Source organism: Carcharhinus amblyrhynchos, chromosome 10 (genome assembly GCF_965287045.1).
Source record: "Carcharhinus amblyrhynchos chromosome 10, sCarAmb.v2.hapA, whole genome shotgun sequence".
NCBI classification, from domain to species: domain Eukaryota; kingdom Metazoa; phylum Chordata; class Chondrichthyes; order Carcharhiniformes; family Carcharhinidae; genus Carcharhinus; species Carcharhinus amblyrhynchos.
The window spans coordinates 61,681,185-61,704,336 of record NC_137333.1 but is presented as its reverse complement, the minus strand read 5'-3'; the positions used below and the strand labels follow the sequence as shown (position 1 = coordinate 61,704,336).

Genomic DNA, 23,152 nt, shown 5'->3' with positions numbered 1-23,152 from the left:
TAACCTGGTGTTGTGAGACTTCTTACTGTGCTTACTCCAGTCCAACACCGGCATCTTCACATTTTGGGGTTATGGGGACAGAGCCAGGATAAGATATTCTGTCAGAGAGTTGGTATAGACTTGATGGTCCAAATGGACTTCTTCTGAACTGTAGGGGTTCTATGATTCTATGAAACAACAACATACAACAATGGAGATGGAAGATCAAGCTCTTCACTCAAACAGTGAATCAGTTTAAATCTGCCAGTTTCGTTCTAAAACTTGGGAATTTAAGAATTTAAAACAGGGTAAGTCCCCCTTTGGTGTATAGTGAAGCTAATGTTGTAATGGAGCACTTTTTGCAACTCACCATTATCGCTGTTGACTATTCGGTAATAAAGTAGCTATTCTACTATGACAGTGCACATGGAGAGTTACAACCACGGGGTAAATTTTCCGGACTCGCAACTGGAAAATTCAACAGGCCGTTTAAAGTTCATTGACCTCAGGCAGGGATTTCCAGTCTTGGGGCGGGCATGACTGGAAAACAAGTCAAGTATTCACGTCATGTAGATTAGAAAGTAGTGGGATAACCAAGACTCAGGTGGAAGAGGCGAATGAGATAAGAAGGGAATTGGAGATGGAGAGAGGAGACAAGAGTGAGGGATTGGGAAGGGCAGCAGTCAAGGAAAGGGAGAGCGTGGAATTAAGCCAGGGCTCACATCTTCAATTCATGCTCAGAGGGGGCTTTGTATTTTTCACTGATCGAAGCATATGATGGGCAGCCTGTTATTCCTGAGTGAACAATCTCAGTTAAAGGATAATTGTTGATCAAGTGTCATGCTAATCCATTTACCCCTTGCCTAAGGTTAAAAGTTTGGTTCACAGGAGCTTTGCACCTGTCTATGAAACTGCCTTGCTGCTGTCAGTGTACTGGTGAAATTGTAACATATAAAAAAATTGTAAGTCATTATACAGAAATGGGAATGTCATCTCGCAAATGAAAATAGGCTGGAAAGCTTGTACAGCATTCAACTTCTCAATACCCTGCAGGGGAATTCACTCTAAGGTATACATAGTTCCGGTGATTGTGTTGGATACAAAGAATTAACTTGCTCCCCCAACAAAATCAGCAATTTGCAACTACTGACACTTTTCTATGCTGCATTCTGAATGTGGAATGAACATTTTCGTGGTGAGTTCAACGGCCAGGATTTTCCAGCCCTTCCCGCAAGCAGAATGCGCTGGTCCCGCTGAAGGTGACTCCCCCTGATGGTTTCCTCGGTGATAGGATGGGCCAGCCATGCAAAGTATCGTGGACATCAATGGGACCAGAAGATCCTGCTGGCGGCCTATGGCAAACTGCCTCTTCTAATAAATTCAAGATCATTTACTCTTGAAGTGTCCAGCTAAACTTGAAGGATTCATTGCTGTTAGTGATATGGTAAATGCATTTGTGAAAATTTCTGCTACGCAGTATTTCTAACAAAATTGTTAATAATTCTAAAAGCATTTTAAGTTCAAGTTTATTTATTAGTGTCACACCCTAGTTATGACTGTAACAGTACATTCTGCACTCTCTCGTTTCCTTCTTTATGAATAGTATGCTTTTTCTGTATAGCGACAATACTTTTCACTGTATGCTAATACATGTGGCAATAATAAATCAAATCAAATCATGTGGGCTTAAGTTAGCACTGCGATGAAGTTACTGTGATAATCATTTTGAACAAATAATGATTACAGGAAACCTTCTTCTTCCATTGTCCATGTTTGATTGTGCAATTAATTCTCCATAACAATTTCTCCAGTATGTATATGGGTGCAATCTTCTGTTGTTCCATTCTCAAAGCTTACACATGCCATTACTGCCAACACATTACATTCTTTTTAATAATTGTTTGCTACTCCTCTAGCTGTAAACATTTTCCAAAACCATCAATTATATTATCTATTTGATTAACCAGGCTCAGGTTGGTTAACTTTATGCGGATTAGAGATCAAACCATTGCTTCACCATATGGTGCTGCTGATTTGCGGAGGGGGAGGGTAGTGAAGTGTAGGATATCGTGGTAAGGTGGACAACTGGAGTTGGGGCACTAACCTTACTGAATGGTGGAGTAGGCCAGAAAGGTTGAAAAGTTTACTTCTGTTCCTATGTATCTAAGTTCACACATTATGATTTAATCATTCTGAAATAGATTATTGACATTAAAACAGATCTATATCAGGGATGTTTTTTCATGGCATGGCAGCTTTTCATGATGAATGAATGCCAGTGCAGTGATGTACAATACTCTGACAAACTTGTTGAATGTTTGGTGCAGTCTGTGGTCTGGACTTCATTACACAAGCAGACAACCATGTCTGACATCATGCTTGTTGAGGTTACCGTGAAAGAATATCACTGGCAGACATGAATTAATGTGCAACATTGAAACATTTCATCAATACAGTGGCTTTTCAGTCACTGATGACAGCTTTCAATTTATTTTATTATCTCTTATGTCTATTGCATTCATACAATTTCACTTAAATTATAGAACTTTCAGGGTTTGCAATATTCTTCACAATAGTGTTGAGAAACTCACTGTTTACACAGATATTGTAATTTTAGAATGGGTGGATCTTTTGACTGTGATGTGCTGGAATGTTGTGGAACTGAAAATGTGCTCTCTTGCTCTTTCCTGTTTCGCACATGATCCTAGTTAAAATGTAAAGTGCTGGTTGTTTGCATGGGATACATGTGCAGTTTCACAATGGGGAAAGTTTTACATTGGTGAAACCCACCATCAGCTGACAATGCTGCAGCCAGTGGTGGGTGTGAGGCTCTCCATCACGGCCAAAATGTTCCATTGCTAGCCCAGAGTTTGAGATTCATCATAAGCCTATTTGCAGAACCCTCAGTTCCTCCTTCAGACTTCAGCTCAACCATCATTCCTCCCCTCTCCGCCCTTCCACAATATAAACCCCCCACCTGTCAATCCACTTCAGATTGTCTCTCTCCATATCTGTTGCATGCAGCTAATGTGGTTGAGATTCACACATGCTGCCAACTCTACCTTGAAGGCAGGATGTAATTTTTAAAAATGTTTTATACTAATGACTATTCATGGCATGCAGATGTATTGCAAGTGGGAACCCACTGCAGGATGGCACGGTGTCCGTCATGCCACAAACATGCCATTGGTTTAACTTTTGCATCTCAATCTGCCATTGGGAAATCAAAATTTCAGCTCCCAGCTAATTGTCACCTCGCATTTTTTGTTCGCTCAAAAAAAATTCCCCTATTGTCTTCTAACTCATTGAATTACAATCAGGAATTTACAGCAGAGGCCACAAGCTCTCAGCCCATCAGGTCTGAATTAAATTGCATCTGACCGTGATCCACCCTGCATTCCTTTGAAGTCTTTTTCAGGTCTTCCTTACTGATTGCCAAAACTTTTGCATCAACAGATTTCATAATTGCACTTTCAATGTTTAATCCTAATTCTCCTTATATACGCAGAGAAAAAAAGTGGGCGCAATGCTAAACCACCTCAAATATTGCTCTAGACTGAGCAACACCCATTTCCGATAACTATTCTTCTGTCATTCAAATCAATTATCCATTCTTCTGCTTTCCTCTTATACCACAAGCTAATTTTTTTTATGATGAGCCTGTTGTAAAAATCTTTTTATTAAAAGCCTTCTGAAATTGCACTCCATCTATTGTATTCCCTTTATCTAGTTGGTCATCTCTTCATAAAAATGAAATTCAAATATTTTGCAGTCTCTGGAATGTTCACAATTTCCTGATTTTGTTAACGTTTGAATGCAAGCTGGAATGCAAATAATATAGAGCTCTGCTTTACATTAGTTTTACATATATTTATAATATATGTAAAATATCAAGACATTTGTTATGGTTCCACTTCTAGAAAAAAGAATATTGAGTGAGTTCAGTAGCTTTTCTATTCATAATGTTTTGGCAGTGCTGAAAAACTTATTTCAAATGAATGTCTTTTTCCGTATCTGTGAAGAACCCTCATAATGCATGACCACCAAAAGGAAACAATTAAACATTTCAATATTTTTATGAGATCATTTCCCAATTATTTTCTCAACCTGCACTTTTATTGATTTTTTCAGCTAGCAAATTGCCACTTGCTCAAAAAAGAGGTAGAAAACAGGCCAGCAATGACCCAAGTTGTAAAACATTGGGAATAGTAGGAGGAGGCATTATCACAAGTTGATTTATAAGGCCAATGGCAGATGGGAAAGGAATGCTCCAGAAGTAGCAGACACTAAACTTCCCAACCCATTCCCCACACAGACCTACCAGCAATCATTTCTGACCCATCTTGGCAATAAATGGCCTCCTATTTCAAGCAGGAGCCAATTTGAAATATCCCAATTGGCCTCTCGCTTGCTATGTGTAAGCATCGTGATCTTACCAGAGATACGAGTCCAACGGTATCCGGACCATTACCTCTTTAAAAGCAGCCAAATGTTCTATTGCAAATTTAGCTGATTCCAAATTACCTCACTCCACTGCAACTGTCCCTCCCCCAATTCATTATTTTTACTCTAGATGGTTTCTTGTCCTTTTCCACCTTTAATGTAAATATTGTGTAATCTTGATCACCATTGTCTAAATGTTCCCCTACTGACATTTGATGAACTTGATTTACCTCATTCCCCTTAACTAGATTCAGCCACGCCCATTCACCAGGAGGCCATACATATAGTGATCTACAGAACTCTCCTGAACACACTTCAGAAATTTCCTCCATTACTAACCTATACACTATTCCTATCTCAATCTACATTAGGATAATTCAAGTCCTCTGTTATCACTTCTCTACTGTTTCTGCACCTCTGTAATTTTCATGTACATTTGTTCTTCTTTCTCACTAGTTGGTGGTCTGTAGAATATACGAGTATTATGATACCTTTTATTGATTCTTAGTTCTCACCAAATAGATCCTGTCCTTGACCCTACCCCAGGACATGCTCTCACTTGAGTCTTATCGTATTATTTTACTTCATAGTTCCTTTAGTTCCTTCCCCATATTTCTTGGGAACCTTGGGCAGGATTCTCCATGTAGCAACAGAGGCAACCTACCATTGGCTGCTGCAAGGATCTTCTAACCCGACTGTTGTCAACAAGGTTTCTTGTTGAATGCATCTGTCACTGCAAGGGGTGGTGGGGGGTGCATTGTCAGTGGGACTGGAAGATCCTGCTGGTGTGAATGGCTGGAGAATTCCAGCCGCTGTATCCAGGAATATTTTGTATCCAGTCCTGCCTTACTTGAGCCAGGTTCTATTATTACAATAGTGTATTCCCACCTTGGTTTCGACATTTGCAACACACCACCCTTATTTATCAAAGTCCACATATTCACATAATTGCACAATGAATCCAATTTAGGCCTTATTGCATTCCCTCTTACTCTGGCCCCATCTAATATTTTACTATTATTCCAATTATTCATCCACCTTATGATAAAAAAGAGACTCATCACACCATCCCTGAAGCCAGGGTGGCACGGTGGCACAGTGGTTAACACTGCTGTCTCACAGCTCCAGGGACCTAGGTTCGATTCTTGGCTTGAGTCGCTGTCTGTGTGGCGTTTGCATGTTCTGCCCATGTTTGCATAGGTTTCCTCCAGATGCTCCGGTTTCCTCCCACAGTCTAAAAGAAGTGCTGGTTAGGTGTATTGACCCGAACAGGCACCAAAGTGTGGCAACTAGGGGAATTTCACAATAACTTCATTGCAGTGTTAATGTAAACCTTACTTCTGACTAATAAATAAACTTAAAAAATTTTATTAAATGTCTCCAGAATAATGCTGGCTCGTCCTTCTCTCATCTAGCATTACAATCCCAATTGGTGTTATAACTGGATTGGAAGATCCCAGAATTGAAGGCTGGCCAAAGGAGCATAACTTTTACTTTTGCATTTAAAATATGGAGGAATAAAGTCACAGGAGCACTAATTAGTTCTAACATAACAAAAATAAAACATTAAAAATTGGATTATTACAAAATGTTCCTTTACTTGCCCCCCTCAGCTTAACAATCACACACAAATTTAAAGATTAACATGGATTACAAAGTACATCTTAAACTAAGTTTGAGTTATAAGGAGAGGCTGGATAGACTGGGACATCTTTCCCCTGGAGCATAGAAGGCTGAGGGGTGATCTAATAGAGGTCTATAAAATAATGAGGGGCATTGATCAGCTAAATAGTCAGTATCTTTTCCCAAAAGTAAGGGAGTCAAAAACTAGAGGGCTTAGGTTTACGGTGAGAGGGGAGAGATGCAAAAGTATCCAGAGGGGCAATTTTTTCACACAGAGGGTGTTGAGTGTCTGGAACAAGCTGCCAGAGGTAGTAGTCGAGGTGTGTACAATTTTGTCTTTTTATAAAGCATTTAGACAGTTACACGAGTGAGATAGGTATAGTGGGATATGGGCCAAATGTGGGCAATTGGGACTAGCTTAGGGGTTTAAAAAATAGGTGGCATGGACTAGTTGGGCCAAAGGGCCTGTTGCCATGTTGTAAACCTCTATGACTCTGTAAAAGTCTTTTTAACACACAAAATCCCTTTTGAGCACCCACAAGATGAATGTAATCAAATGCACATACTTTGCTTGAACCCAAGTTAGTGTCTGTAGATTTCTCCTCAGAATCCCCCGAGATGATTGTTACATGAGAATTTCCAAACTCTACTCCCAAAGACACACTTCAAAATCTTCTCTCATAATAATGCTTTCACTAAGCAGTTTGTATTCCAAACCCCAGTCTAGGTTTTCTAAATGACTCTTAAACAAAGCTTCTGCTCGCCTTCTAATAGTAAATCCAGTTCAGGATTTTACAGAAATCTCTTAAGGATTTCTTTATTTTTAGTGCTGTTCAAACTGTTCATAAGTGCTTGAACTCTCGATTCCCACCCTATATTAAAATGGCATCAAATGTTTCATTTACCTCTGAAGTCTGCGGTCCCACTTTTAATCTGGTTACTATAATTGTCTCTTGAACTCAGAATATTTTGTTTACTCAGTTCTGAATTCTTTCAAACAATACCTTAGTCTTTGTTCTCTTAACTTCTGTCATATGAAACATTTTTTCTGTCACAATTCCCTGGTTATCTGGGCTGTAATTTGTTATTTAGTCTGCCTCTCTACACCTCCCTTGTCCTGTCCAGCTTCTCCTGGTTGAGAGGTGTTCACTCCTAAGTGTCTTGTCTTCAGCTGCAACAAATTCAACTAAAACTAACAAAGGAAATCCCGTCCCTCTGAAAACTGGTATCTGTTGCTAAGCAATGACTTTCTTTTACTCACTCTTCATGCCATAAGAACATAAGAACATAATAAGAAAATAAGAAATAGAAGCAGGAGTAGGCCTTCTAGCCCTTCGAGCCTGCCCCGCCATTCAATAAGATCATGGCTGATCTGTCGTGGCTCAGTTCCACATTCCCGCCCTCTCCCCATAACCCTTAATCCCCTCTCTTATCAAAAACCCTTCAACTCGTGTCTTAAAAATATTTAGTGAGGCAGCCTCCACCACTTCAACGGGCAGAGACTTCCAGAGATTCACCACCCTTTGAGTGAAGAAGTTCCTCCTCAACTCTGTTCTAAACCGCGCCCCCCCTTTATCTTGAGGCTGTGCCCCCTAGACCTACTGTCCTTTCTGAGCGGGAAGAGTCTCTCCACCTCTATCCTATCCATCCCATTCATCATCTTATACGTCTCAATGAGATCTCCCCTCATTCTTCTAAACTCTAACGAGTACAAGCCTAGTTTATTCAGCCTCTCCTCATAGCTCAACCCCCTCAACTCCGGCATCAGCCTAGTAAACCTCCTCTGCACTCCCTCCAAGGCCAAAATATCCTTGCGTAAGTGCAGCGACCAAAACTGCACACAGTACTCCAGCTGCAGCAAGACCTCCCTACTTTTATATTCAATCCCCCTCGCTATGAAGGCCAGCATCCCATTCGCCTTCCTGACCACCTGCTGCACCTGCAGGCTGGGTTTTTGCGACTCATGCACAAGGACCCTGAGGTCCCTCTGTACTGTCGCCTGCTGCAGTTTTTCGCCACATAAGTAATAGTCCTTCCTACCATTATTCCTACCAAAGTGGACCACCTCGCACTTGCCAACATTAAATTCCATTTGCCAGTTCCTGGCCCATTCGCCCAGCCTATCTAGATCCTTCTGCAGACTCTCCACACCCTCTGCGCAATTTACACCAATCTTGGTGTCATCAGCAAATTTAACCCTCTCTTAGCCCAATAGAAACACAGTTGAAAATGAACCAACTCCAACACCTACAAATGCCTTTATTCAGCATGAATCTAACTATAAGCTTTACCCTTCCCAGCATAGATACGTTGAATTAGACACGTTTAAAATTATCCCTTCTTTATAATGTTTGTTAAGACAAATATAAAGGTCTAAAAACTACTTCTGTTTTTCTAAAACTAGACTCTTGCCAACTTAATCGACACATTCAATGTCTGAATTGTTTAAAAATATCCCTTGCACAAACCTTCAGGATGATTTTATGTCCCACCATCTACCATTCCCTTGCTGGCCTTCATCTAGTTCAAGCATTCATTTTTCCTGTTGAATGTTAGTTTGCCCATTTTTCTCTGCGAAGCTACTATTTCTGGTCCTATGATACCACCAATATAAATTAACTGGGTTTGTCTTCCTCATCAATATCCAGTGATTCCTGTTCAAAAGTCTCTACTTGGACATGGATGAGGATTGATTAGGCTTTTCATCAGTGGCCGACAAACAAGCATTCATGAAGCTCTACCCAAGAGAGAGTAAATGTCTTCAGGAAAGAAGGAATAAAGGGGAAAATGTTGAATATGCAACTAAAATTTCATATGGAACATTTTATACTTTTAAACACCTCTATATTGAATTATGGGGATCTTGTGGTACCAGAGTCAGAAGCTCCAGGTTCAAGTCCCACGCTAGGGCCTGATAGCTAAGTAAGGTGCATAACATTCATAACGTGGCCAATCAGGTTGAGTATCTGTTAAGAAATAGCTGATTTTCAAGCAGAAGTCAGAAACTACAAGTCCCAACATGCCGTGGGTGTTTCTGCCCACGTATGAGTAGGCTGAACATACGCAGTTTAGCATTTGAGGCCTATGTGAGGAAATAATCATACGAAAACCCAAACATGGGACCCAGAAATTGGATGTGATAAGGAGGGGACGTCTGAGACACGGAGAGATTTCAGAGAGGAGAAGGTGAATCCAGAAAGGGAACCAGGGAAGGAGCTACTGGGGAGAAAAACCATTGGGGAGATGAGCAAAGAAAGGGGCTCCAAGAAGTAAAGCTGTTGCAGTTGATAAGTGCAAAGTAGTGGGGGCTTGAAAAAAGGCCCAGATAGCAGATACAACAGCAGAATGTTGCTTATTCTGTTTTGCAGGCCTTTGGAGCACTGGCAATCTGCTTGGTTTGGACAAAGAGCTGAAGTTGTGCCTGTGAGTTGGTGCTGGAGTGCAGACTTGGGAATCCAGTGGAACAAAATCTTGGGAGATCAGACTGAAACCCTGAGCAGTGAGCAGTTGTTGAGACAATAAAATCGGAGTGCCTGTCTCACCTAAATAAAATAAGTGCAAGCCACTCGCTGGTTCATTCCTCAGGGCAATGCCTTTACCAATCAGGATCAAGCTGCCTGTCTAAATTTCAAACAATGATTGGCAGTTAGCTGTCAGTCACCATTAACTGGTGCATTCTCCATGGCAATGCCTCTACCAATCAGAATCCACTTGCCATTCAAACAGCCTCTCATACAGTATAAAGTTGCTGTTTTTCCTTATTCTTGTAATTATCCCGATGACTGCAAGATGAAAAGCTTTGACAAAATGCCTTTTTTCAGCAATACTCTAGCTCTGCTCCGCCACACAACTATTTGAACCGAGGTTTGTCCCCAGCTTGATGGCAGTGGTGGAGTGGGGATATGCCAGGCCATGAAGTTACAGTTTGTCTTTGTATACAATTCTGCTGTTGTTGAGGGCCCACAATGCGTGGCTGTCCAGATTTTGATTTATTAGCTCTATTTGAAATCTATGCCAATTAGCATGGCGGTAGTGCTACACAACACAATCTCAAAGTGTAGATGAGACTTCACCTCCACAAAGACTATGCAATGGTCCCTCCTATCAATACTGTCATGAACAGATGCACCTGTGACAAGTATGTTGATAAGGTAAGAGTAAGCAGGTTATTCTCTCTTGCTGTTTCTCTTGCCACCTGCCGCAGACCCAGTCGAGCAGCTATGTCCTTTAGGACTGAGCAAGCACTGTCAGGAGTGGTGCTACTGAGCCACTCTTGGTTATGCACATTAAAGTCCCAACTCAGAGTACATTCTGTGCTCTTGCCACTCTCAGTTCTTTTTCCAGGTGGTATTCAAAGTGGAGGAGTACTGGTCCATCTGCTGAGGGAGGTGGTAAGCAGCAGGAGGTTTACTTGCCCATGCTCGACCTAATGCCATGAGACTTCATGGGCTCCAGAGTCAACGTTGGGGACTCGCAGGGCAATCTGCCCCTGACTTTATACCACCATACTGTCCACCACATCTACTGTTGGTAGAACAGAACATATCCAGGGATGCTGATGGTGGTGATGGCATATTGTCTTTCAGGTGAGATTCTGTGAGTGTGACTATGTCAGGCTGTTGGATGAGTTAGAAGGATTTTGCAGGGACTACAGGGCTGGGTTGTCTTTTCCAGTACCTTGGCTAATGTCAGGTAGTTTGTCTAGTTTCATTCATTTTAAAGTCTGAATCCAGAGAGGGAACCAGTGAAGATACTGTTGAGCAGAGAAACCACTGGGGAGATGAGCAAAGAAAGAGGCTCCAAGAAGTAAAGCTGTTGCAGTTGAAACAACTGAAAGGCTTCCTAGGCCATTTCAGAAGGCATTTCAGAGACAACCAAAAGCAGGAAAATTCCTTTCCTAAAGGGAATGAGCAACTCATTTGGACAATCGTTAATGGTTTGGTGGTCACCAGGAACAGGTTTTTAATTCCAAATTCATTAATCAAATTTAAAGTCCACCAGCTGCCAGGATTTGAACCCAGACCATTAGCCTAGGCCTCAGGGTTACTAATCCAGTGAAATGATTACCGAACAACTGCCTCTTCCATCCTTCAATGGCAGGGGTAAGAGCAGGAGAGATTCCTGCTTAGCTATGTGTTGGAATTAACCTGGAACCACCACTATCCATAGCTCCAGACTACAACATACATGTAATATTGTATGTTACTACAGCAAATTAGACTTTGACACATTAAAGTATGCAGCAGAGTGTTTTTTTTATTCATTCATGGAACGTGAGCATTGCTGGCTGGGCCAACATTTACTGCCCATCCCTGAGGGCATTAAGAGTCAACCACATTGCTGTGGATCTGGAGTCAAATATGGGCCACACCAGGTAAGGACAGCAGATTTCCTTCCCAAAAGAACATTAGTGAATCAAATGGGATTTTACAATAATTGACAATGGTTTCATGGCCGCTATTAGACCTTTAATTCTAGATTTTTATTAAATTCAAGTTCCACCGTTTACCATGGTGATATTCGAACCCAGGTCACAGAGAACACTTCCATGAGTCTCTGCATTACTAGTCCAGTGACAATATCACTATGCTACTGGCTGTAATTGGTATCTCAGGGACCTGATCTGAATATTGACTATTGATTGAAATAGGCAAGTACCCAGTGTTAAGTCTTTTTCAAAATGCTGCCAAAGCGTATTATGGGATTAATGAAGAAGTGAAGCCACAGACTCATCATGAGGTCATTTTTGCCCCATTGATGCTAGGAGATACAAGGTAAGATCAACTCCACGCTCAGAAAGACGGTTTAAATATAAAAGTAAAACTCAAGGACCTGTGACTTCCGGGACAGTGCAGAGGGGAGTTTCCAAAAGATGTGCTGGGAAATCAACCCCCCCACCCCCATCTCCCCAGAAGTTCCCAAGTGAGGATTGCACCCAATTGCCTGGGAAATTCAAATTTCCTTTGGACAATTATCCGACACTGGGAATCATCTGTAAACGTGATTCAAATTGCAAACTTTGGTTGATTCCAACTTACATCAATAGTCACCCAAAAAAAGTGAGATTAATTGACATCACTTCTAATTTCTGGGAATTTACAGTACTGACCCATGCTGCCAACTACGTCTCTCCTACTAAAATCGCCAGGAGAGTCCCCCCACCTACTTGACATCCCAGGGCCTGACTAGATTCCACCCCACCAGCCTAACCTGACCTCTTCCCCAATAAGATCTGGCCCGACCTGACCTCTCCAGGGCTGAGCTGACCACCCCACCCAAGTCTAAATCATATCCAGTTGCCTTATATGCTAACCCTCTCCCTGGCTTGTTGAAGTGGCTGGACCTTTAAATTTACCTGGTTTACAGCAGCTAACATTGTAAATAAAGATTGTGTGGATTACTTACCATGGGCTGAGTTTCCCTCGATTGTGGGTCTCAGGAGCATGCTGTGTTGGAATGATCTCACCTAGCCTGAGTCAGAAGGTCAGGCAAGATAGGGGTGGAATCATTGTAAAGTAGGAAATTTGAAGTACAGTGGCAATCTGATTCAATTTCAAGAAGAAATTAGATATAGCTCCTGGGATCAAGGGGGATGGAGGGGGAGATCAGGGGAGATCAGGATATTGAATTTGATGGTGAGCCATGATGATACTGAACGGCAGAGCAAGTTTGAAGGGCCGAATGGCCTATTATGCTTCTAGGTTCTATGTTAATTGCCACTCCGCCAAAGTTATGGGTCAACAATTCAGTCTTTGAGTAGTGTGCCAATCATTAGCATTAGTTGTGTGCAAATCTTTTTCTTTGCCCGTATGGGGCTTTAGTCTATCTTTTCACTGTTCCTTTCTCTCTCTCATTTTGGTTTCCTTTTATTGGCTTGCTCTGCCTCTGTGATTTTCACACTTCAGCAAAGACACAATGTTTCTTGGTTCTTCTTGTTAAACATTAACAAACGTGGCTGCAGATTCTTGGGGACGAGGTAACAGATTTCAAACATGATCATTAAACTTGGCAAAATACTTTCGCACCACACGAGAGAAATGCAAGCTGCATCAAAATCCAAATTTTTGGCTTCCAGTCAAAAGTTTGAAAGCTGCACAGTGGAACACATTTATCAGCTCTGAAGACAAAGCTGACTCTGCGAGGACTCAGCGTGGATAACTGGCCACTCGAGAATCAGAATTTTACTTAAAGATCTAAACTAAGTTTAACATGCCTACAGCCTAATTGAATTTATTTTGGGGTCTAAAGTATTGCGAGTGACTCAGATGTTGGCATATCATAATCCTATTTTCAGTAATGTTTTATGCATTACAACACTGACACTTTTAGTACTTCACTGTAAATCAGAAGAGGGAAATTTCTGCAATTTAAAAGGATGCTGTTGCCATGGTTAGCGAATGTCTTATGTCTATACACAGGGCAGATTGGCAACACAATGAGGTTATCCCCATAGATGACAGCATAACGCTCCTGAATTTTAATTTTACATATAGTTGAAAGTAAGAAAAACCATTAGATTCCTGGCAACGTCCAGTGATTTTTAAAAAAATTCATTGACCATATGTGGGCTTGGCTGGTTGGGCCCATCTTCACTGCCTGTCCCTATTTGCACTTGAGGTGATTTTGGTGAGCTGCCTTCTTGAACCTCTTAAATCCATATGGTGTGGAGACACTCACCGTGCTGTTAGGGTGGGTGTTCCAAGATTTTGACCCAGGGACAGTAAAGAAACAGTGATACATTTCCAAGTCGGGATGGTGAGTGGTGTGGAGGAGAAACATCCAAATGGTGGCGTTCACATGTACCTGCTGCCCTTGTCCTCCTAGATGGTAGCAGTCGAGGGTTTGGCAGATGTAGTCAAAGGGGCCTTAGTGAGTTCCTGCAGTGGATCTTGTAGATGGTACACACTGCTGTTGCTGTGCGTTGGTGGTAGAGGGAGTGAATGTTTGTAGAAAGAATGCCAATCCAGCGGGCTGCTTTGTCTGGAAGGTGATAACCATCTTCAGTGCTGTTGGGGCTGCACTTCTCCAGGCAAGGAGAGAATATTCCACTTCACTCTTGACCTGTACTTTGAGTTACTCGCCACAGGATTCCTAGCCTCTGACCTGCTCTTATAGGTACAATATTTACACGGCTAGTCCAGTTCAGTTTCTGGTCAATGGTAACCCCAGGATATAGATGGTGATGAACATCTCAGTCTTACTGGTCAATTTAAAAATATTTTCACACCACTCCACTGCTGAAACAGTCATAATTTTAGTGATAAGGCTTCTGAGAGGTCACATGTATCTTTCTTACCATAAATTAATCATACACTATTATTGGAGGTGATAACCAATGCTATATATCTGTTTGCCATGTCATTCTTTCTTCTCTTCTGTAATCTCTTCTATATTTGCTTAAATTTTATTTTTGGACATTATAATCCATTTCAATATTTTTAAAAGAAATAGAACTTGCATTTATTTAGTATTTCTCACAACTTCAGGGTCCCAAATTGCTTTGCAACTGATTATGTACTTTCAAAAAAGGGGAGAAGCTGGTGAAATCACTGGATTAGTAATCTAGAGGCTCAGGCTAATGCTGTGGATCACATGTTCTCCAGCTTGTTTTAATGAATTAAATTTATATAACATGATTTGAAAGCTAGCCTCAGTAAGATGGACTATCACTGATTGCTGGAAGAACTCATCCGGTTCACTAATATCATTTAGGGAAAGAAATCTGCCAACATTACCTAGTCTGGCCTACAAATGACTCCAAACCCACAGCACTGTGGTTGACTCTGTACAACTCTCATGGGCCTAGGGTATGATGTTCACATCGCACAAACAATTCAAAAGTGTAACCATTGTCATTATATAGGAAATGCGGCAGCCAACTTGTGCACAGTAAAATCCCCCAAAAGAGCAATATTTTCTTCAAAAAAAAAATTTTGTTATGTTTTCCTTTTATTTGATTATTTGAGGCTCTGTTACACATTTCATAACACCCAGATCAGAAAAAAAATGACTTTGATTGACTGAGAACCATTTCTAACAGCCTCTTTTTCTTCCAAGCAAGGCCTAATGTTTAGAGGATTAATGCAATCACATATATATGACAATCGAGCCAATCTCCTTCATCCTTCAAGAAGGCAGCAGCCTACTTGTGCCTGGATGAGATAACTCAGCTATGAACAATCATAAAGCAACATTGCAAAAGTTTACATTACAACATATTTACAGTAAGTTACAACACAAACTTGTAGCAACCAATAAAGCAAATTGTAGCATTGCATTTGATCCAGTTTTCAATAAATTACACAGGTGGGATATACCATATTTAATAAAGAATTGATACTCGGTGGAAAACTAATTGATGTAATGTATTTGTATTTTCAAAAAGCATTCTAATTTGCCATTAGAAAGACTGCTACATCAATTAGCATGGATTGGGGATTGGCTTACAGACAGAAAAACGTAGAAAAAATTGGTATTTTTTGGGTTGGCGGGCAGTGAGTGAGATACCAGAAAGATCAGTGCTTGGGCTTCAGCGAGTTGCAATCTGTATCGATTACTTCGAAGAGGGAATCAAGTGTAACCTATCCAAGTTTGCTGATGATACAAAGTTAGGTGGGAAAACAAGCTGTGAGGAGGACAACTAGGCCCAGAATCCTCTGTAACTCCAAACCCTCCACCTCCATCTGCCTTGTTGCATGTCTTCTGCTGGGAAAGGTGGCTCCCCATTGCCACCAATGAGATCTTCTAGTCCTGCTGAAGTCTACTGTGTTTTATATGGCTCGCCCACCACACTACCAGAGAATCCACTTTGCTAGGTGGAGCCAGTCACTTTCAATGGGACTGGAAGATCCTGCCAGCAGAAAGCACCGAAAACCCCACCCAAGGAAATTGGAAAGGGAAACGGACAGGTTAAATGAACGGGCAAGGACTCAGCAGATGGAATGTAATGTGGAGAAAATAAAACTACCCACTTGATAAGAAAAATATTAAAGCAGAAAATGTTTCAAATGATGAGAAATTGAGAAAATGTTCATTTTCAGAAGGACATGAATGTCCTTGTATATAAATCATACACAGTTAAGATGCAGGTAATGCTCAGCAATTTGGAAAGAAAATGGCATGTTAGTTTTTATTGCAAAGGGATTTGAGTCCAGGAGTAAAAAGTCTTACTACAATCAAAAAGGGCCTTGGTGAGGTCACATTTAAATTACAATGCACAGTTTTGCTCTTCTTACCAATGCAAGGATATGTAGAGAAAATGCAACAAGGGAACACCAGATACCGAGTTGTTGAGTCTATTCCAGGCATGGATTGAAAGATCTTTTGGATATAAAAGGAATCGTGGGACACATGAATAGCGCAGGAAGGTAGAATTGAGGTAGATGATCACCATGATCATTGTGATCGGAAAATAGCTTAAAAGGTCAAGTGGCTGACTTTCACCTCTATTTCTTATGTTAAGTTCAATATAGATCTACGTTATATATTGAAGTGGTTGCATGATTGCTTTTACAGCCGGTCACATGATTTGCTGGCAATGTCATTGGGGTGTTTTGCAGGCTCCTGATTAGTTCAATTTTCTACCTTGTGCAGGCAACAGTTCCTACAATAAATCTGTTCTTAGTTTGAATTTAAGTGTGCAAGCCATGCACTTTTCTTTTTGCTTAAAACCCACAAGCCCTAACATAGTTAATACAGAAGGCAACATTAATAGGATAATTTTCTCCATATGCTCTTTCTATTGCCTCAATTAATATGTCTATATAAATTACCCAATGATCTCCTTTTCAAATGAAAGGCATAATAAATATATTAAAATAGTATAGGCAGACAAATTGGGATCTGTGTCAACCAGGGCATTAACAAAAGCACAGAAAAGAAATGAAACCCAGAAACACACAGCATAAGCTACGTATCCCAAGAAAATTCAGTAGAGCTGCAGTTAAGATGCTCATGTCACAGTTCAGTGACTGCAGTTTCTCAGTCCTAGCCCTGGCTGACAATTGAACTTCCCAATATGTGCGATATGAGCTTTGCCAGCAACCAGCTGGATTGCTCGGTGGGGCATTCCACCTCATGGAAAAGTAACAAGTAATTTGCATACTATGGGAAGAGAATATCTACCTTAATGAGATACAGGATAACACAGGATGCAGAGGGGCCTGTGGCCCTTCCCCATCCTCTCCATCATTATCTCCGCAGGGACTGAGTTTCCATCATGGGAAAATAGGTTCAAGGCAAAACTCAAGGGGAATCTAAATGAAGTGTGCATCAGTAACAGAAAGTAAATTGAGTAATTTAATGGAACACAACAATAGCTTATTGATCACAAGAAGCAAGAATAGGTCATTCGGCCCTTCAAGACTGCTCTGCACGCGATACGATCATGACTGATCTGATTGTAGTCTTAACTCCCATTTTTTGCCTGTCTCCCATTAGCCTGAACACCCTTTTCAATCAAAAATCTGTCCAACTCAGCCTTGAATACATTCACTGACTTATCCTCCACTGAATTCCAAAGACAAAAGGCCCTGTGAAGGAAGAAACTCCCCCCTTATTGACACCTTAAATGGAAGATCCTTTATTTTTAAATTGTGCTCCCTTGTTCTAGATTCTCCCACGAGAGGAAACACCCTCCCAGCATCTACCCTGTCAAGCCACGGCTGAATCTTTAATATTTCAATAAAATCACCTCTTATTCTACTAAACTCCAACGACTATAGGCCTACTGAGGCAACAAAGTCTATATTAAGTTAGAAAAAATAGAACAAAAGAGTATAAGCCAACATGCTGTAACCACAACAAATTATCCTAGTTTTTAATGTAAAGGTTTGAAACATTTACCAGCATTCTTCAAATTCTGGTGAAAGTACACTGATTAAAAATATTGATTCAGGTCACTGGGGAAAACGAAAACAAAAGGTTTGGGCACAGACCCAAGAATTACTTGATGCTTATTGAAGCTACATTCCAGATGAGGATCGCACAGTAAAAATGTACAGACATTAACTACCCCAAAATCAAAACCATGGGTACATCAAATAAACCAAACTCAAATCAATGTTACTATAAGAACATATCTTTGGAATACATCAGCAATGGCTGGGTTTAAAAAAATGTAGGTGTCAGATCCCTTACAGCTCTTATGATGGGTTTATTATATCACACAGTTTTACATTCAGAATTTTGTTATTTATCACTTACTTAGTGTTTCAAAGATTGAGGTGATGCTGTCATCTTTGGAAGTGAGTGGAAGATCTGGAAATATAATTTTGTCTCGTTTTTCCACTTCATGAACCTCTTGCTGTTCTGTCCACTTGACCTAAATGAAAGAATTAATGCCTAAAATTAGTTTACACTTTCAAACCTATCATTTTTACCTTCTCATCTGTGACCTAGCTTATAGTATTAGTTTGGGGTTCATTTGCTAGTAAACTAGAATGTGCCTAATGTTTCCCATCCTATCCTTTCATAAATACAATAGTCAAAGTTCAATGTCAAAATCAACCAAAAATCTACGTTACATTTGCAAGCTGTACCTTTTTACCATGGTACATAATATCTACAGTAAACTATCGGACACCTGTCCATCAATCAGGGTGCTCTGTATTATGGACTGAGGTACCGTTGGTTACCTTTGAGAATAGTCCATCTTCAGCCATTGTCACAGAGCCCTCTAGTGATATCACAAGGAATTTTGCTTTAAACAACAGCTTCCGAAACAATTACTGATGCAGCAAGAATAATGTATTTCTTAACACTCACTTAGCTGGTGTTACAATATTTGCTGGATTTTTATTTATATGAGTGGAAAACTTGTTACATATAATGACAAAATCTTCAAGATTTTTGTGATCTTTTTTAAACTTCGTCAATGATACTTATAAACTTCATATTTTGCTTCTCTCCATTATATTGCGTAGTAGAGGTCGAGTATCTTTCAGCTGAAACCCTTGGGGCAATTGCGTTTCAGATTTCAGGTAATTTTGGTTTTCAGATAATGCAGATAAGCCTAGGCCCACTTACAGTACAATGACCAAAGCCTAGATTAAGCCTAGTCTAAAGTCAATAAAATGGCCAGAAGAGTAAGATGTACCACTGAATGATAAGTATAGGATACCATCCGTGATTCTGCTTATAGCAGAAGGGTCATAAGGTAAACAGAGTAGGCAAACAACTAGACTGCCCATGTTAAAGGTCAGGTGCAGGCGGCAAAGTTCGTGTTGGCTCTGGTCGTGACGGCTTGGGTCACAGATTTCCCATGCTAAAGGTTGACGAAGTTCAAAATGAGCGTGGTTTTTGGCTGTGTTCAGTTTTCAGATTTATGGATAAAGGATCCTCAACCTGTACTGTGGTACTGAATTGCTCGCCCTGCAGCCACCAGACAAGTGTTATTAAAATTTGCATCCAGAAACAATGGTGGGATCAAATGCATCACTGACATTTTGGGCCAACCTTTTAATGATTTCTGGATCCCAAATTAAGTTAAAATAATAACAGGGGCAGTCTATCTTCACCTAAAATGGCTTCTATACATTGAAGCAGTGGAATCAATTTGTTACCTGACAAAAAATTTAACCCAAATTATAATAAATTGCCGCATGGTATCAATCCTTTGATATTCCAAGCTAATAAGAAATATAAACAAAAAATGAGAACCCGGTGTTGCTTATTTCACTCAGCATTTATCTCTCAGCATTTATCCCTTTGCCTAAATATTTGTTCGCTCCCTTAGGAGAGGCACAGTGGTTAGCACTGCTGCCTCACAGCGCCAGGGATCCAGGTTTGATTCCAGCCTTGGGTGACTATCTGTGTGCTCTCCTCTGTGTTTGGTGAGATAATTGGATAAAGTGCTTAAGAAGGAATACTTTCTTTTATTGGTCAAGGCCCAGAATGTAAGAGTAGGGAGGTTACAATAGAACAATATAAAGCACTAGTTGGAATGCAATGAGAATATTGCACACGATTCAGGTCATTGCATTACAGGAAGGATGTGATCACCCTGGAGAGGGTACAAAGGAAATTTGTATTGTCTCCTCAAGTCTGTGGGTGCTCTGGTTTCGTCCCACAGCTGAAAGATATGCAGGTTAGGTGAACTGATCATGGTAAATGTGCAGGGTTATGGGGATGAGGTGAGGGATTTGGACCTGGGTAAGATGGTGTTTCACAGAGTTTGTATAGACCGGATGAGCCAAATGGTCTCCTTCTGCACTGTAGGGAATCTATTACGCCCAAGAGACAAAACATGAGAGAAGATTTAATTTTCTCTTGGGCAGTGTTATGACAGGAGTGCAATCTTTGAAACATACAAGTGTGCTATTTGGTTAGCAGATCACTTATTATGTGGAAACAGCCATTCTCTTTGTTAGCATTGGAAAGTATGTTGTTCACAATGTCTATGCTGTATATCATTCTAGAGGCACGGGGAAAGGCCCCACTTAACAAACCACCTGTCCTTTTTTTTTGCAAAGTGCGAGCTTGGGTGCCAGGGAGCTGTATCCAGGCAGTTTCAGTGGACAGTGCCAGGGTACAGCCCAGGCATGATCTGCCAACCTATCCCACCCCAGGGCTGTACTCACTTGTGTGCCTCCTGTAGGTTCTGTTTGTTGGGTGCATGTCATGGTGAACCTGTCATGATTCATGCACGCCAATGTAAATGGACAATTCAATCAGGTGTAAATGCCTGAGATGCATTGTCAATTAGATACAAATGGTGACCCTGACTTTCAAAGGGGACGATTGATTGGGAATTCTCACCAGCATAAAAGCTTTTTTCGGGTGTCCCGCTCAATTTTCCAACCTCCCCCCCACCCCCTCCAGTCCCACCCACCGAATACTGGGATGGAAGATCGCCCCCAAAAACTCTATTCTCTTGTCAACTCGCAGTATATGAAGTGCCAGCCTCATCCGTTTCGATGCTGGCACTTTTGATGAATTTTCAGCTCTTTAACAAGGAAACAGAGCATTCCATTACCAAGCCTCAAAAATCCAGCAAAGGTCCAATGAAGCAGCACCTTAATGTTAGAATGTGCCACAATGGATGAGATATTATTTTTTGATCTCTGCGACTTTGATTCAACTAAACCAACTGGATGACCACTTCTCTGTGCTGTGTGCTCAGGTGTTGGGAGAAATGAGTTGAAATACTCTTAACCTAGTTTCAGTGGGCTTAAGCTACAGCACAGAGCTGCAATAATTTTGAAGTCTTATTCGCAATAGCTGAGAGGATAAGATGTGTGTTCAGTTGGAAGCACTTTTTTGAGGAATTAAGTTAAAGTATTTCACTAGAGCAGGATCGGGGAGCGTCATTCTGCACCTTTCAACAAAAAGGCAGGAAAAGACTAGCTTGTCGACTGAGCCTGTGCTATTCCTGATCTGGGAGCGTTTAATGATGATGGTGGGACACAAAGGTAGTTAAGCTCATTCATACTTCAGCACTGGCATCCCTGTCATGGGGATGGGCACAAAAAATTCAGTGGAACATATCAGTTTAAAGGTAAACCAGTTACTGGTTTACTTAAATGCCTTACTTAAAGATTGTGAATTTATTGCTGCTCATGATTTTTTTAGAAGTGAAATTATGCTTCCCGAGCAAAAGGATGACAACAGACTGTTGTGCTTGTCTTTAATTGTTACTGGGATTTCTTGGTTGAGGGAATTTCATTGGCTTATAATTTGGCAAACTCTCGGAATTACAAACAAATCAGCTTGAAAACATACTGTACATAGATTAATCATTTATATAACTAACTTTTTCTCTATCAGAAGGTGTAGTAGCACAATTACTAAATTTTCTGAATGGTGCACAACCGTAAACCTTAAAAACAGGAAGATTGGTCCTCCAAGTGAAGTCACTTGAGGTGAATTTTCCCATTTCACCCACCACGGGAATTGGAGCGGAAAAGGGGCGGACCATGGAAAGGTCCATTCATCTTGGGTGGGATTTTCTGGCTTCGGGCAAGTGCGTCTGGAAAATCCCGTCCTTAGTCTTCTTCTTTGGTGATCACTCACTAACGCATAGGATTGTCCACCTAAAAAAACTCATGGGTTCTATGGGTCCTTGTGTGGCCAATGAGCCTGATCCCACAGCCACATCTTCAACTGCACACTTTCCAGGAGATGGGTTCAATCCTCGGATTCTGGATTATCGGTATTTCTTTCTCAGGCTACTTTCCCGGGGGTCCTGCCGATGGTCACTTAGTAATATCCTCACTGCAGTCCTGTTCCAGGCTTGTGCACATATTCCAACCTGACAATTCAGTGTCGTGCCAAGGCAATGTTGCATTGTCAAAAGGGCACTATTTTAGATGCTTAAACAGAAGCTCAGATGGATGTGAATGATTCTGTGGCACAAGGAGTTCTACTCATACCCTGTCTTCTCTGAGTGGGCACCAGTAAAATAAAAAGCTGATCTGGCCACTAAATTACTATGTTCAAATTGGTTGCCATGTTTTCAATGTGACAATTATGACCGCACTTCAAAAATAATCCAGCAGTTGTAAAGCACTTTGGGATGGCCTGAGGATGTGAAAGATATAAACAGCAGGTCTTTCTTTACTGAAGTTGTTATACTTTATCTAAAAAACCTTTGCTAAATACATGTTTGAAAGTGAAATTTTAAATGTCTCTTCTGATAATGTGCAATGTACCACCTGTTCATATCTATGAAATTAGGACTGAACACTATTCATGGAAGAAGCATTCACCTCATTATAAGGCTTTTAGAGAGAGCACTCTGTTCTAAGCCCACTAGATTTTAGTTCATGACCTCTCTACATTGCATTTTTGTTCCGCAATGAGACACTTGTTGGGCCTTGCTACAACATGCAATGCAGTTGGTTCCTGGGGTGTATTTTATAATGAGAGTGAAGTTCAGTGATGGCATAGGACAGAAAGTTTTTCAAATAATATAAAATTAGTGGAGTTTCTGATACTTTTACTTTAAAAGATAGGCCATGGTATTTTGTACATACATATGAGTGTTAAAGTTTATTTATTAGTGTTACAAGTAGGCTTACATTAACACTGCAATGAAGTTACTGTGAAAATCCCCTGGTTGCCACACCCTGGCACCTGTTTGGGAGAATTTAACATGTCTAATGCAATT

The 23,152-nt window shown here is 40.8% G+C and overlaps 1 protein-coding gene across 2 annotated transcripts in view; it reads right to left on the bottom strand.

Moving 5' to 3' along the window:
• The window catches only part of LOC145348985 (PC3-like endoprotease variant B), a 709,624-nt gene that overhangs the window by 406,897 nt on the left and 279,575 nt on the right, over positions 1–23,152 (bottom strand). For both annotated transcript variants that reach the window (XM_080197162.1, XM_080197161.1), the window contains exon 4: positions 18,250–18,367. In XM_080197162.1, the coding sequence (XP_080053288.1) occupies positions 18,250–18,367 (118 nt within the window). The remainder of the gene's footprint in view (positions 1–18,249; positions 18,368–23,152) is intronic.